This window comes from Hylobates moloch, unplaced genomic scaffold, assembly GCF_009828535.3.
Source record: "Hylobates moloch isolate HMO894 unplaced genomic scaffold, HMol_V3 SCAFFOLD_1, whole genome shotgun sequence".
Taxonomy (NCBI): Eukaryota; Metazoa; Chordata; class Mammalia; order Primates; family Hylobatidae; genus Hylobates; species Hylobates moloch.
The window spans coordinates 222,942,368-222,958,792 of record NW_026652276.1 but is presented as its reverse complement, the minus strand read 5'-3'; the positions used below and the strand labels follow the sequence as shown (position 1 = coordinate 222,958,792).

Sequence of the window (16,425 nt, the reverse complement as noted above, 5' to 3'; positions counted from 1 at the left end):
GAATTAAGGGAGTTCAGTGTAGAGCTAGAAGGCAGCTTGGTAAACTTAGGTTTTGTGAGAAAATAAGGGGGAAAAGAAACAAATGAATCTGGTAGTCACAGAGAGAGCGACACAAAAAGGAATTAAGAAAAAAACTGAGCAGGAAGTGGGAGAAAGAAGGGAGCACTGAGGACAAAAGTGCTATTTCAGGATTGAAGAATGTGTGAGACGCAGGAAAAGGGACTGTAGGCTACCACTCCCTCTGCCCTCTCTCCATTCCACCCTCAGCCAAAAGACACAGAAAGCCCAGCTGTCCCTTATCACATCACCTCCCAGACATAGTTCCATTTCCCTCCCTCATTTGAAGATGGCATAATGACGTGGGTGACATTAGATAAAATGCCTCTTTCTAAGAGCTTCCATCCACGCCTGAGAAGGTCCACCAATTTGAGATGCACCTGTAAGAGCACACATTCAGCCTTAAGATTGCTAAGCAGTTAGGGTCAGGGAGTGAGTTCACTCTCACAAATGCCAATCGGAAAACCCAAAGAAAGGCACTATCACTATTGGACACTGCAAGCAGGAATCAACGACAAAAGTTTGAAGCTTGTGCTGGCCCTGAGATTACTCAGGGAAGTGCTAGTGAGTTTACACAATAAGATGACACCTTGAAACCACGTGGCAATGTAGAGGAAGATAATCTTGGCACATACGATCAAATATGTATATCAGAGGTAAGAAAATATATCACACTTGGCCGGGCGCAGTGGCTCACGCCTGTAATCCCAGCACTTTGGGAGGCCGAGGCGGGCCAATCACAAGGTCAGGAGATCGAGACCATCTTGGCTAACACAGGGAAACCCCGTCTCTACTAAAAAATACAAAAAAATTAGCCAGGCGTGGTGGAGGGCGCCTGTAGTCCCAGCTACTTGGGAGGCTGAGGCAGGAGAATGGCATGAATCTGGGAGGCGGAGCTTGCACTGAGCCAAGATCGAGCCACTGTACTCCAGCCTGGGTGACAGAGCAAGACTCTGTCTCAAAAAAAAAAAAAAAAAGAAAGAAAGAAAGAAAATATATCACACTTCTATTGTTTTTCCCATTATCAGGACCAAGGGTTCAAAACATTGAACATCTTTCAGATGTTTACACTTCTCACATTTATTTTGCAACAGGTATTATAAGTACAGAGGGCTAATAAATATAAACATCTATTTAAAAAATAATGAACTGATCTTCCATGGAAAAAGAATTTAATACAAATTGAAGCCATGTCATAGTTTAAATACCCATTGTAGATCATGAGCTGTTTGATTTTGAGAATAATCATTTTGTTTCAATTAGTACTATCAGATTACTCAAATCCATGATGAGGATTTGAACTGTACTCAGGACAGACTTAATTTTTAAGGAGTTGATAGCAGCGTTTCATGCCATCTCCAAAGGCCTGTATGAATTCGTCATTCCTCAGGGTGAAGATGAAAGGGTTCAGAAAAGGGGTCACCACTAAAACCAACAGTGACACTACCCTGTTATACTCAGCTGCCTGCGTTTGCTTGGGTTTCACGTAGAGAAACAAGCAGCTGCCACAGCCAATCACAACATAGGTGAAGTGGGAGGCACAAGTAGAAAAGGATTTCCTCCGGCCAGAGGCTGATGGAATCTTGAGGATGGTGGAGATGATGTAGGTGTACCAGACAATTGTAGGGATCAAAGGACCAATGAGAATGAAAACAGCCATTAGAAAAAGAATAAACTCTGTGAAAAGAGTGTCCTCACAGGATACCTTGAGCAATTGTCCTCAGTCACAGTAAAAATGGTCTAACACATTTGATTTGCAGCAAGTAAGCTGAAAAGTGGCATAAACTGGCCAGATTTCAGAAAGAAACCCAAAAACCCATGACACAATTATCACCCAAATGCAGGTACTGCTGTTCATAATGATGTTGTACCTCAAAGGGTTACACACAGCCACATAACGGTCCACAGCCATCACTCTCATTAATGCCAACTCTGAGGTACCCAAAGAAAGGTATAAATATAGCTGTGCAGCACAGGCTGTCAAAGATATGATCTGAGTGCTTGGAAGCAGCAACCCCCCGAGCATAAAAGGGACAGTGGTGGATGTGATCAGGATCTCCAGCACAGAGAGGTGGCCCAGGAAAAAACACATGGGGGACTGCAGACGTTTATCAACACAGACAGTGACGATGATGACCACGTTTCCCATCACTGTCACTGCGTACAAGAGGAAGAAGGTTGCAAAAAGGATACGGTGTACTTCTTGGGAGCCAGGGAAGCCTAAGAGAAAAAATTCAGTGGCGCTAGAGAAATTCCCCAACATTTACTTCTGAGTGCTTTTCCCTTCTGAAATCTAGAGAAAAAAAAAGAGTTAATATGGCTTCCCATCTTAACAGAAGTAGAAACTGTTCTGAAATCCCCCTCCTGCTGACAGGCTGCACGCCAGGACTAGAATGGTAGGCATTTGTCTTCTACTATTCCCTGTGTATGGTCAGCGGCAATTTTTCTTTTCTTTTCTTTTTTTATTTTTTGAGATGGAGTTTCACTCTTGTCACCCAGGCTGGAGTGCAATAGCACGATCTCTACTCACTGTAACATCCCCTGTAACCTCCCAGGTTCAAGAGATTCTCCTGCCTCAGCCTCCCGGGTAGCTGAGATTATAGGCATGCACCACCACACCCAGCTAATTGTTTTGTATTATTAGTAGAGATGGGGTTTCACCATGTTGGCCAGGCTAGTCTCAAACTCCTGACCTCAGGTGATCCACCCTCCTCAGCCTCCCAAAGTGCTGGGATTATAGGTGTGAGCCACTGTGCCCGATTTAGGGGCAAGTTTTCTAACTATGCACATATGCCAAGAAAATTGAATTGGCCAAGAAGATGATCCCAGTCCCCAGTGCCATACCTTAGACATGAGAGCCTGCACCCTGCCCTGCATGCACCATTGCACCCCCAATGCTCAGTTCACCTGCCTCCCTCTCTGCTCTGAACAGCCAGCAGTCAGCCTCCAGGACCAGAGTGTGTTTCTTTCTATCACTAACCCTCTTCCACCTGGAAGGTCCTAAACTACTCTGTCTGCCAAGTATTTTCTGTCCTGTAAATTCCTGCTCCAGTATCATGTTCTATACAAAAGTTTTCCTGGCCAATGCCCCTGAGCTGCTTACTTGATTTCTTTGTTTCATCAGAATGTAGGTTCCATTTACAGGATGTTTATTTTAAAGCTTCTGCTCTACCTTCATCATCATTGCTGTGTGTTGGTGAGAGTGAGGGTAGGGAAGTCTCCTGAGGAGTTTCTATAAATGCTCGAGGGCAAGGGCTGAGGATCTCTCAACCTACTGGTCAGCTGGTTCCCTGCATGGATTACTCCTTTCTTCCTCCCTATCTTGGGGATGAAAGCCTCCCTTGCTCCTGTCCTCAGTAAATGTGTCTTCTTACAGAAGGCAGGCAACCAGCACCTGGTCTGAGTTGAGCCTGACCATCTCTCTCTAAGACTCTGACAACTCTTTTCACTGTTCTTAGAGAAAGAAAATTCAGACGAAATACAGAGGAAGAACTTTTATCTTCAGACTCTAACTGTCCCACACTGAACTTATGCTGGGTCTGACAAATAGGAGACTTTAGTCCAATTTCAACATCCTCTGCCTTCAGGATAATCCAAAGCCCTGGATCCATCAGGAGACCAAAGCCACCAAGTGTGACATCTGGGTTCAGCCCATGTCCTAAATACAGACAGCTTTGGTCTCAGTCTAACAGTAAATTTAGGAAGTCACCTCAGGGCCTTTATTTCTCCTATGAACACATCTTTCTCCCAAAATCATATTAGAAATTGAAGACTCCACTGTCACTTACATGAAACAGACCCTGCATCTTGAGTAACTTAGAATTCCTGGGCTTTATTTTTCACTTCTTTCAGGTTTTTGGTCAAGTATCTGAGTGCAAATTTTCTCTTCATTCTGTCTAAAAGAACACACGCCACCCTTCACTCTCTATCACCTCATCAGAATATATTTATCTTTTTAGCGCTCATCATGAGAAATTATGTTTACTTTTTAATTTTACTCATTTTACAATGTAAGCACCATGAAAGCAAAAAGATTGTCATTTTTGTTCACTATATCTCATATAGAATGAGGTGGTACTACTTTTGAGTGAATCAATGAATTGATCAATTAAAGAATGAATCTGTGAACAAAGCCCCTCCAAATCTGGCTATGGCCAATGCTAAAAGAAACTGCTTTCTCTCCCTTCTGTTTTCACGGAGACAGTGCTCAGTCATAATTCAGTCCTCTCTCTGAGACCCTGATAAAATGGCAGTTGGGTAACAAGGACAGACTTGACGGAAGAGCTCAGTAGAGTGATTTCCATAATCTCTCTTTCCCCAGGACCAGATGAAAAGAAAGTAGAGATGATGTCAAGGACGGTTTTGACAATAGCAAGGAGTTGCACTGCATCCAGCAATGAATCAGAGAAGAACTGAAAGTGCTCTCTACTGTACAGGAGGAATTTGGAGATGAGACAATCTCCTTTGCCTCTCTCATAGCTTACCCATTAGGGTCTGAATGTCCTTGTTCTAGAAAGTTGGCAGGTCTAAAACTTTCCATCCTGAACCTCTCTCACTATTTTCTACACAGATGGAAACTGCTGGAATTCACTTACCTTCAAAGAAATTGAAGTGAAAAGCCATATGACTCTAAGTCTCAACCCAGACTACATCATGCCTGATTAGTGCTGAGACTGCCCTGTGGCTCAGAAGAAGCTACTACTTCCTCCCTCTCAGTGAACTAGAAAACTGTCTTCACATATGTATTCAGGAAAAGGCCCAGAAATCATAGTGCCATGGGATGCCCCAGAGTTTCTCTCTTTCTCTCTCTCTCTGTCTTTTCCTCCACAACATGTCTCTAAGGAATGTTATTCATTGAGGAAAGTTAGTTCAGAAAAACCCTAGGGATGCAGTGAAGGAGAAAACAAAGGAAGTTTCAGATCTTCCCTCCTGAGGCTAATCAAGATTTAGAACTCCTGGAAGTTTGGTATAATGAGCAAAGTTAAAATCTTCCTCATCAAGAGTCTGCCAACATCCAGGCTTCTTTTTGCTACACTTCAAATCCTGGTTAACATCAAACTGTTCGGGTCAGCCCCCTGTGCTTTCTTTTTTTTTTTTTGAGACAGAGTCTCACTCTGTCACCCAGGCTGGAGTGCAGTGGTGCAATCTTGGCTCACTACAACCTCCGCCTCCCCGGTTCAAGTGCTTTTCCTGCCTCAGCCTCCTGAGTAGCTGGGACTACAGGCACGCGCCAATACGCCTGGCTAATTTTTGTATTGTTAGTACAGATGGGGTTTTACCATGTTGGCCGGGATGGTCTTGATCTCTTGACCTCGTGATCTGCCTGCCTCGGCCTCCCAATGTGCTCTTATGTTTATTTCCCTAATCCCACTTAGCCCTACAAAGCCCAAGTTATCAGCAAGCAGAAAACTCCACAAAAGTTTCCCAGACACACATCAAAAATCCTCAGGGCAGGGAATGGTGCGTGATGTGAGCAAAATATTAGCCTAGGAAACTCCAAGCTCCTTTCCCTCCAGAGAAACAAAAGAAAACAGCAGAAACTGTCAGAACCAACTTCACCAGAACTCTGGAAAATAATCAAAGTTTTTCAGGAACCAAGCAAACACTGATTCAAGAAGAAGACAACTTTAAAATGTTAGGAAAACTTTGTCATGTTTTTATTTACCTGTGCCTACACTATCTCCAGCCAGCGGCAGTCTGCATCTCCAGTATGGAACTCTGGACCCCGCTTCCAGAGGGAGCAGAACAAATCTTAATCAGAAAGTACTGTGTATGTCTATTCAAATAGGTCTGGGGCTACCTGAAGGACTCACACAAGGTCCTCACCTTATTCACCCAACATAGCAGAAATCACTCATGGTGAAAAGTGGCAGGTATTGCTCAAGAACGTTATAAGAACAACTATAATCCTACAGTTACCTAGAGTAAAGATTACTATTGAGACATGCAACCCACCATCTAATGCCTCAGAGGAAATGTTGGGGAAAGTTTTTTTTTGGGGGGGGGAATTATGGAGTTCAAATGTACCTGTGGGGGAAATGATGGCCAACTACACACAGCCATGAAGCACCTCTCCCACTGAGGGAGCTCAAAATGTCAAGTAAACCAACATATTTCAAACAGATCTTCATAGAGAAAACAGAGTTTATAGAGAAGCTATGCAGATGCCTAAGCTGAAGAGGGAGGAAGCTGGAAATCCTATACAAGGTTTCTCAGCACTGGTACTAGTCAGCAGCCCTAAATACCGACTAAGTAAGGGGTGAATGAATTGATTGCATGGATACTCACTCTTGCTGCAGACCTCTGGGATACTAGTTACAAAAGACCCCACAACGCCCACAGACATTTAAATTGGCAGAGAGATCTTCCCAAAAAGTAGGCAGAGACAGCTCCAGCCTAGTGGAGTCTAGGAGATTTTTGCACGTCGTGCAGCTGCAGCAAAATGCTACCATAGGTGCCCATTCTCCAAGGCTCTCATCTTCCTCTGAGTACCTCTAACCCCAGCTGGCTGCTGGACTAGGAGAGAACAGGGCTTCCTGTGTGCTTGTGGCATTTCTGTTCTGCATAACCCTTATCTGCCAGCTCCTTCCAAGTCAACTGCCTGGCTGCTCCCACAAGGGCATGTACACAGCACAGCCTTCACTGTCCAGCATAAGTGCTTTGCTGGCAGCCCCACCTGAATGCTTTCCCGGGGGCCTGGAAGCACTTTGGCTCCCCTAACACAGCCAGCACCAACCTTGAGAGGTCAGAGGACAAAGCGATGAGCCAGGTCTCAACACCCCAAAAGGAACAGCACACAATTCAGGAGTGCGAAACTGAGATCTTTGGCTAGCGCTTATGCGGGGAAAGAGCCCCCACTCTCAGAACACGAAGAAGACTAAGACGCAGGCTCATGGGCAGGTGTGGCAGTGGGGCATTCCTCTTTCCACAGGGCAGGTCCAGAAACGGTGTGGCCTGTTTGTCAGACGTAGGTTTTGCCCAGGGGAACCCCACAGCTTGGAACACCAAACAAATGAAATGCAGGCATGGTGCCAGTGATTGGAGGAGGCTCCCCTAAAACCTGGCAATGGAACTGGCAAGGATGTCATCTCTCTCCCACCCCCCCCCACCACAGAGTACTGCTGCAAATGCACTGAAAGATAAAAGATCCATATAGTTGAGTAAGAGCCTATCTGCTGGCTGCTACTCTTCAGTGCTGTCTACTGGATCATAGCCCAAGTCACTACACCAAAAATGTTGTTCCAGTATACATCACCTGTCAAACCCAGGGCAAGAACCTAGCGACAAATAAAGGTCCTGTGCAGAGCCTTAGCCCTCTGAAAGGACTCAGAGACAAAGCCAATCAACTATACTCAACTTATACCACAATTAAACCCTCAAGAAAAATAAAGAATTTTTCAAAGCCCCATTCAAATGAAAGCAAATTCAAAAAGACAAAGGGACACCAGCCCTCTCAAATAAGAAAGAACCAGCACAAGAACACTGGCAATTCAGAAAGTCAGAGTGTCCCCTTACTTCCAAATGAGCATACTAGCTCCCCAGCAATGGTTCTTAAACAGACTGAAATGACAGATATTGAATTCAGAACTGGAATGGTAAGGAAGCTCACCAAGATAAAGGGAAAAGTTAAATCAATCCAATGAATCCATTAAAACAATGCAAGAGTTGAAAGATGAAATGGCCATATTAAGAAACAACCAAATAGAACTTCTGAAATTAAAACATGCATTACAAGAAATTCACAATACAATCTGGAAAAATAACAACAGAATAGACCAAACTGGGGAAAGAATCTAAGACCTTGAAGACAGGTCTTTCAAACAAAGTCAGCAAGACAAAAATAAAGAAAATAGAACTTTTAAAGATGAAGAAAATTTCTGAGAAATATAAGAATATATAAAGAGACCAAACCTATGACACATTGGTATTCATGAGAGAGAAGAAGAGAGAGTAGGCAACTTGGAAAACACATTTAAGGATATAATTCTTGAAAATTTCCCCAATCTCACTAGAGAGGTTGCCATGCAAATTCAAGAAATAGAGAAACCTCTGCAAGATACTATACAAGACAATCATCCACAAGACACACAGTCATCAGATCTACCAAGCTAAATTAAAAAGAAAAATCTTTAAGGAAGCTAGAGAGAAAGGTTAGGTTACTTACAAAGGGAACTCTATTAGGTTAAGAGCGGATGTCTCACCAGAAATCTTACAAGCCAGAAGAGGTTGTCGGCCTATTTTCAGCATTCTTAAAATTTTAACGGAGAATTTCATATCATAAGCTAAGCTGTATAAATAAATGAGAAATAAAATTCATTTCAGACAAGCAAACACTAAGGGAATTTGTAATCACTAGACAAGCCTTACAAGAGGTGCTTAAGGGAGTACTCGACATGGAAACAAAAGGATACCTGCTACCACAAAAACACACTTAAGCACAAAGGCCACAGACACTGTAAAGCAATTACTTCAAGCCCACAAAACAACAAGCTAACAACACAATGAAAGGACCAAGATCTCACATATTAATATTAACCTTCAATATAAATGGTCTAAATAACCCACTTGTAAGGTATAGAATGATGTTAGATTAAAAAATAAGACTCAATTGTCTGCTATCTTCAAGAGCCCAATCTCACATGGACAGACACCCACAGGCTCAAGGTAAAGATATGGGAAAAGATAGATCATGGAAACAAAAACCAAAAAAGAGCATGGGTCATTATTCCTGTATCATATAAATTAGACTTTAAACCAACAACAATCAAGAAGAATGGAAAAGAGAATTACATAATGATAAAGGGTTCAATTCAACAAGAAGACTGAGCTATCCTGAATATATATATATTCAGGTGTGTGTATATATATATATATATATATATACACACCCGGCATAGCAGCACCCAGACTCTTAAAACAAGTTCTTCTTGGCCTATTAAATGACAGTGACAAAATAATACTGGGAGACCTCAACATCCTATTGGCAGCACTAGACAAATCATCAAGGCAAAAAACTAAAAAATTCTAGATTTTTAATTTTTTTTTTATTTTTTCATTTGTTTGAGATGGAGTCTCACTCTGTCACCCAGGCTGGAGTGCAGTGGCACGATCTCAGCTCACTGCAAACTCTGGGTCCCAGGTTCACACCATTCTCCTGCCTCAGCCTCCCAAGTAGCTGGGACTACAGCCGCCTGCCACCATGCCTAGCTAATTTTTTTGTATTTTTAGTAGAGACGGGGTTTCATCATGTTAGCCAGGATGGTCTCGATCTCCTGACCTCGTGATCCACCCAGCTCAGCCTCCCAAAGTGCCAGAATTACATGCATGAGCCACTGCACCTGGCAGAAATTCTAGATTTAAAACTTAACACTCAACCAGTTAGACATTATGCCACGCATACTCTCAGACCATAGTGCAATAAAAATAGAAATGATCTTCAGAGGGAAAGCACTGAGAGTGGACAGAGGAATGATACAGAAGGCGTTCTAAAGGGGAAGGAAGCTGGGAACCCTGCACAGAGCTACCATGCATTGAGACTGACTTCTGGCCCCACACGACTCCAGGGGAACAGGTGAGTTGAATTGGCAAGGAGCAACCTCTTCTCACCATGGGACTCTGTAATCCTGGCAGGAGAGACGTTGACCACCATGGATGCCTGAGTTGAAAGAGAATGCTACTTAGAGAAATAGTAGGGGCAGCGAACTAGCTGAAGGCGAGCCCAGAAGGTTTGGTGCAGAAGCGTCTATAGTGGAGCATGTCCAGGGAAGCACATCTCTCCAAGTTCAACTTGCTACCATAAGAGAATTTAGCCCTAGGGGAAAGGTCAGACCTAAATTCTGCAGGGCGATCTTGGCCATCAGATAAGACTGCTCTGACCTGAGCACCCCTAGGTCTGCTGGCATCTCCTAGGGCCCCAGTCTGGTAGCACCTGCTTGGGTGTCTTCGGGGCCCACATCATAGCTCCTGTGCTGGTGGACTGTGCCTGGCTAGCAGAGAACTCCACTGAGGCAGCCCCTGTGGCCACTCAGCAGCCTGCCTGCTCCCTCCCCACACTGCAGCTTTCTCAGGGCCCACAGAAACCCTTCACATTGCTTTGCTGGTATGAGTGTGCACAGGCAGGTTTTGCCTTCCTTGCACGGCCAGCAAGCCTGTGTGCATGCACCCCACACTGCCACTGCTGCAATGGGAGTACACTCCACTCCCCCTTTCCCCACAAGACCCCCATTGCAGTCAAAGCCTTGGAAGGCACACAGTCAGCCAGTCCTGCCCCTGCCAGCACACTGCCCTTGTGCCAACACTGCCACAGAAGTGAAACTAGGCACAGAGAACAGCGAAATCTACCCCAGCCTGAGCTACCACTCTTGCCTGTGGCACACAGAGAACGCACACAGACCTGCACCTATCAGCTCCCTGCCACTGTGCTAACACCACCACCAGTGCAACCCGGTGCAAAGTTGCCAACAGGGGTCCCCATACCCTAGAACCCTGCTGCCTCCACCACTGTAGAAGAGAGAAGATCCAAAGATCCAAGAAGAGAGAAGATCCAAATGCAATCAGAAATGACAAAGGAGATATTACCACTGACCCCACAGAAATAAAAAAACCCTCAGAGACTACTGTGAACACTGCTATGCACACAAGCCACAAAACCTAGAAGAAACATATAAATTCCTGGAAACATACAGCCTAACAAGATTGTACCAGGAAGAAATTAAATTTATGAACAGACTAATAATGAATTCCAAAATTGAATCAGTAATAAAAAGCCTACCAACCCGAAAATCTCCAGGACCAGACAGATTCACAGCCAAATTCTACTAGATGCATAAAGAAGAGCTGGTAGCATTCCTAATGTAACTATTCCAAAACATTGAAGAGGAGGAATTCCTACCTAACTCATTCTATGAGGCTAGCATTATCCTGATACAAAAACCTGGCAGAAACAAAACAAAAAAGAAAACTTTAAGTCAATATCCTTGATGAACACAGATGCAAAAATCCTCAACAAAATATTGGCAAACTGAATCCAGCAACTCATCTAAATGCTAATCCTTCACAGTCAAGTAGGCTTTATCACTGGGATGCAAAGTTGTTTCAATAATACAAATCAATAAATGTGATTTATCACATAAACAGAACATAAAAACCACATGATTATCTCAATAGAGGCAGAAAAGGCTTTTGATAAAATTCAAAACCCCGTCATGTTAAAAACTCTCAGTAAACTAGGTATTGAAGGAACATACCTCAAAATAATAAGAGCCATCTATGACAAACCCACAGCTAACATCATACTGAATGGGCAAAAGCTGGAAGCATTCACCTTGAAAGCCAAAACAAGAAACTCTCTCTCACCACTCCTATTTAACATAATATTGGAAGCCCTGGCCAGAGCAATCAGGCAAGAGAAAGAAGTAAGACACCTAAGTAGGAAGAGAAGAAATTAAACTATCGTTGTTTGCAGATGACATAATGCACTCCTATACACCAACAACAGTCAATCTGAGAGCCAAATCAGGAATGCAATTCTATTCACAATACACACACACGCACACACACACACACACACACACACACACACACACCCCTAAGAATACAGCTAACCAGGAAAATGAAAGATCTCTGCAAAGAAAACAAAACACTACTCAAAAAAATCAGAGGTTACACAAACAAATGGAAAAACATTACATGCTCATGGATATGAAGAATCAATATCATTAAAATGGCCTTAATGCTTAAAGCAATTTATAGATTCGGTGTTATTCCTACTAAACTACCAATGACATTCTTCACAGAACTGGAAAAAAAAAAAAAAACTACTTTAAAATTCATAGGGAACCAAAAAAAAGATCCTGAATAGCCAAGGCAATCCTAAGAAAAGGTAGGCCATAAAAGCCACAGGTCTTGGTTAGGCCTCAGTGCTACAAATCTCAGTGGCCATATGATTTTGAGAGCCAAGGCTACATCAACCTCAGTGGCCATGGGATTCCTTCTGTGGCAGCCTGGCCTTAGAGCACCCCCTAGTGATGCAACAGATGAAGCAATCACAAGCACAGGGACTTTACCAGTAAAACTGCCCTGAATCTTTCAACTAGCTTACTGTTGAAGAACACTGCCAAACAAAGGCAGACTGTGAAGACTGCATTAAGTACCTATTTCACTGTACAAACATCGACACAGCCACAAGCTCAAGAAAAATCAGAGAATCATGATATCACTAAGCAGGCATAATAAGGTGCCATTAAACAAAATAAGGTGCCACTGACTGACCCTAAAGAGATGGAGATGGAAGAACAGCCTAACAAAGAATTCAAAGTTCCTATTTTAAGGAAGCTTAGAGAATCTCAAGAAAATATAGAAAAACAATACAGAAATTAGTGAGAAACTTAACAGGGAAATCGAAATTAAAAAAGAAATCCTGAAGCTGAAATATACAATAAACTAAATTTAAAATCCCAATACAGAGCATCAAGAGCAGAATTGATCAAACAGAAGAAATATGTGTGAACTCAAAGTATTTAACAATATACAGCAAGAATAAAAAACAGAATGAAAATAAATTTTAAAGCCTTACGGGATAATATCAAAAGACCAAAAGTATGGGTCATCAGGATTCAAAAGACAGAGAAAGCGAAAGGGGTATAAATAGTATTTAAGAAATAATAGCAGAAAAATTTCCAAACCTAGAGAAAGATATAAATATCTAAGTGTAAGATATGAGGTATCAGATTCAATCCAAAGGAGATACCCCACGACATATTATAATCAGTAGCAGACCTAAGATAAAGAGAGGATCCTGAAAGAAGCATCATAAAAAGATGCTAGAAGCTCTGCTCCATCAAAACTTGGAAGCAAACCAAAAAAGAAGAAGACAGAAAAGTTGGTAAAACGAAAGCTATCACATGAAAACTGTGAATGGATGTCCCTGGACAACAGCCCTATACCAGGCCTACAGAACACAAAGCCAGAGCTTTGTTAGGTTTAGGTTTGAGATGTATGTAGAACTATTTGGGGAGGGAGGAAGGAATTGCATTAAAAAATTAATAAGTAACTTATTAATTACAGAAAGAATAGATTTGATAAATTAAGAAATATTTATATAAGCATATTATTACTAAATATGTACCAAAAAAATGGAAGTGTTTGACTCTGAAGAGTAGTACCATGAGTAAAATGGGAAAGAGAAACAATCTGCCATTTTTCTATATCAATTGCTTACAATTACTTGAAATTTTTTAACTATGCCTATATGATTATGATTTTAAATGTTTAATTAATTTAAATATTTAAATTAAAAATATAAATATAGCTAAAACATCACAGTCAATGACGAAAGTACAATTAAAAACATTTTCCTGGCAAAAACTACCACAAATTCAACATTATTTTTACATAAACTTCTGTTTATATTCACTGCAATAGCACAAATACACACTTGAAAGATACATGTAATCAAAACATATTCTATGTTATGATTACTTACTGTTGCACCTGCACAGACTACTTACTGTTTACGTAGGTCCATGTTTGATCTCAAAAGTTGGTAACTTCTGCATACTTGTTAGCTAATATAAGATCATTTGACATGGTGCATAGAAGATTATGACCTAAACAGAAAATGAACAATGAAAAGTCTAGAAATAATTTTCTAAGGGAGGATAGTACAGAAGGTAGATTTACTATACATGAGCGATATAGATGCTTTCTTGTGTCCCTTTGGTTTCAGCTGTTTCCTTTTACTTTGGAGTCCAAGGGTTATTAATAGAAAATTATGTAAGTATTTACATATAAAAATGAATATGTGAGTATAAAAGTAACTGTTTAGGCAGTTCTTTTGAGTAGGGAGACTCCAAGTTTGGGTAGACTCCTCTGACGCAGAGTCTATAATAAGCCCAGAGTTGCTAACCACTGATAGTGTACCTGAGTGGAAAAGATGACATCAGGCATGATATTCAAAAACAATGTTAACTCTTTGGATTGAAGATACAGGAACTAAAATGGATGACAATTCTAAAATAAGGATCTGATAAATGTACATGGCTTCTGAGGAGTTGTAAAGCCTGTTAGATAGTTTTGTACACTGCTGTCATGGCAATAGAAAGATATAAGATTTAAGCATAAAGTCACTGGCACACACTGATGGAAGACTTATGAGGAAGCCTGATGTCATGGAGAAGAGACAAATATACCTAAATTAAAAATAAGACTTGAGAACATGGATGGGAGACAAAAAATTAGGGATTGACTTCCTACCACCAAAGGATTGCCATTCAACCATGTGGGTAAACATTTAGAATTACACATGAATTGAAAGAATCCTATTCCTTGAGGCTTTAAGACAATTTGATCTAAGGTTTCAATACATTCATAATCAAAATGTCAGCAAGATTTTTGTGGATACCTACAGACGGATTTCAATATTTATATGGAAAGTGGTTAGAGAATAGCCAAAGCAGTTCTGAAAAAGAAAAGTAATTTCTTAAATTATTTCTTTATTCAATCATTCATTTACATTACATATTTATAAAATATTAATATTTTATACTATAAGTTATAATTCAAACTGACATCATTTAATTTGCTAAATTATTCTAGCTTTGGCCATTGGGAGCTGCTATAGACTGAATATTTGTGTTCCCCCCAAATTCTTGAAACACAGTCTCCAAGATGATGGTATTCAGAGTTGGACTTTTGGAAGGTGATTAGATCATAAGGGAGCTCTTATAAATGTGATTAGTGACCCTATTAAAAATACCACAGTGACCTCTCTTGCCCCTTCTACCACCACCACACACCACATGTGCTAGTGCTTTAATCTTGAATTTCTCAGCCTCAAGTGCTGTGAGAAATAAATTTCTATTTTGTATCAGCCATGCAGTCTATGGTATTCCATTATAGCATCCCACAGGGACTAAGACTGAGACTCAGGTTGGGTCCTGTATCGCTTTGACATGCTCCATCCTTTTGTTTTGAAGAGCATTTTTTTATTGTGAAATTTTTTTCTTTTTCTTTTATTATACTTTAAGTTCTAGGGTACATGTGCACAACGTGCAGGTTTGTTACATAGGTATACATGTGCCATGTTGGTTTGCTGCACCCATCAACTCGTCATTTACACACATTAGGTATTTCCCCTAATGCTATCACTCCCCCAGCCCCCAACCCCCCTACAGGCCCCAGTGTGTGATGTACCCTGCCCTGTGTCCATGTGTTCTCATTGTTCAATTCCCACCTATGAGGGAGAACATGCGGTGTTTAGTTTTCTGTCCTTGTGACAGTTTGCTTAGAATGATGGTTTCCAGCTTCATCAATGTCCCTGCAAAGGACATGAACTGAACCTCTTTATGGCTGCATAGTATTCCATGGTGTATATGTGCCACATTTTCTTAATCCAATCTAGCATTGATGGGCATTTGGGTTGGTTCCGAGTATTTGCTATTGTGAACAGTGCTGCAAGAAACATATGTGTGCACGTGTCTTTATAGTAGAATGATTTATAATCCTTTGGGTATATACCCAGTAATGGGATGGCAGGGTCAGATGGTATTTCTAGTTCTAGATCCTTGAGGAATCACCACACTGTCTTCCACAATGGTTGAACTAGTTTACAATCCCACCAACAGTGTAAAAGCCTTCCTATTTCTCCACATCCTCTCCAGCACCTGTTGTTTCCTGACTTTTTAATGATCGCCATTCTAACTGGCATGAGATGGTATCTCATTGTGGATTGATTTGCATTTCTCTGATGACCAGTTATGATGAGCATTTTTTCATATGTCTGTTGGCTGCATAAATGTCTTCTTTTGAGAAGTGTCTGTTCATATCCTTTGCCCACATTTTGGTGGGGTTTTTTTTTTCTTGTAAATTTGTTTGAATTCTTTGTAGATTCTGGATATTAGCCCTTTGTCAGATGGGTAGATTGCAAAGATTTTCTCCCATTCTGTACGTTGCCTCTTCACTCTGATGATAGTTTCTTTTGCTGTGCAGAAGCTCTTTAATTAGATCCCATTTGTCTATTTTGGCTTTTGTTGCCATTGCTTTTGATGTTTTAGTCATGAAGTCCTTGCCCATGCCTATGTACTGAATGGTATTGCCTGGGTTTTCTTCTAGGGTTTTTATGGTGTTAGGTGTTACATTTAAGTATTTAATCCATCTTGAGTTAATTTTTGTATAAGGTGTAAGGAAGAGATCCAGTTTCAGCTTTCCACACATGGCTAGCCAGTTTTCCCAGTACCATTTATTAAATAGGGAATCCTTTCCCCATTGCTTGCTTTTGTCAGGTTTCTCAAAGATCAGATGGTTGTACATGTGTGGTGTTATTTCTGAGGTCTCTGTTCTGTTCCACTGGTCTATATATCTGTTTTGGTA

At 41.3% G+C, this 16,425-nt stretch overlaps 1 protein-coding gene across 1 annotated transcript; it reads right to left on the bottom strand.

Moving 5' to 3' along the window:
• Nucleotides 1-1,375: 1,375 nt before the first annotated feature.
• LOC116809698 (olfactory receptor 9A1-like) lies at nt 1,376-2,320 on the bottom strand. Its single transcript, XM_032753564.2, is given in 1 exon segment — nt 1,376-2,320. A coding segment is annotated over 1 exon segment (945 nt).
• Nucleotides 2,321-16,425: the final 14,105 nt, after the last annotated feature.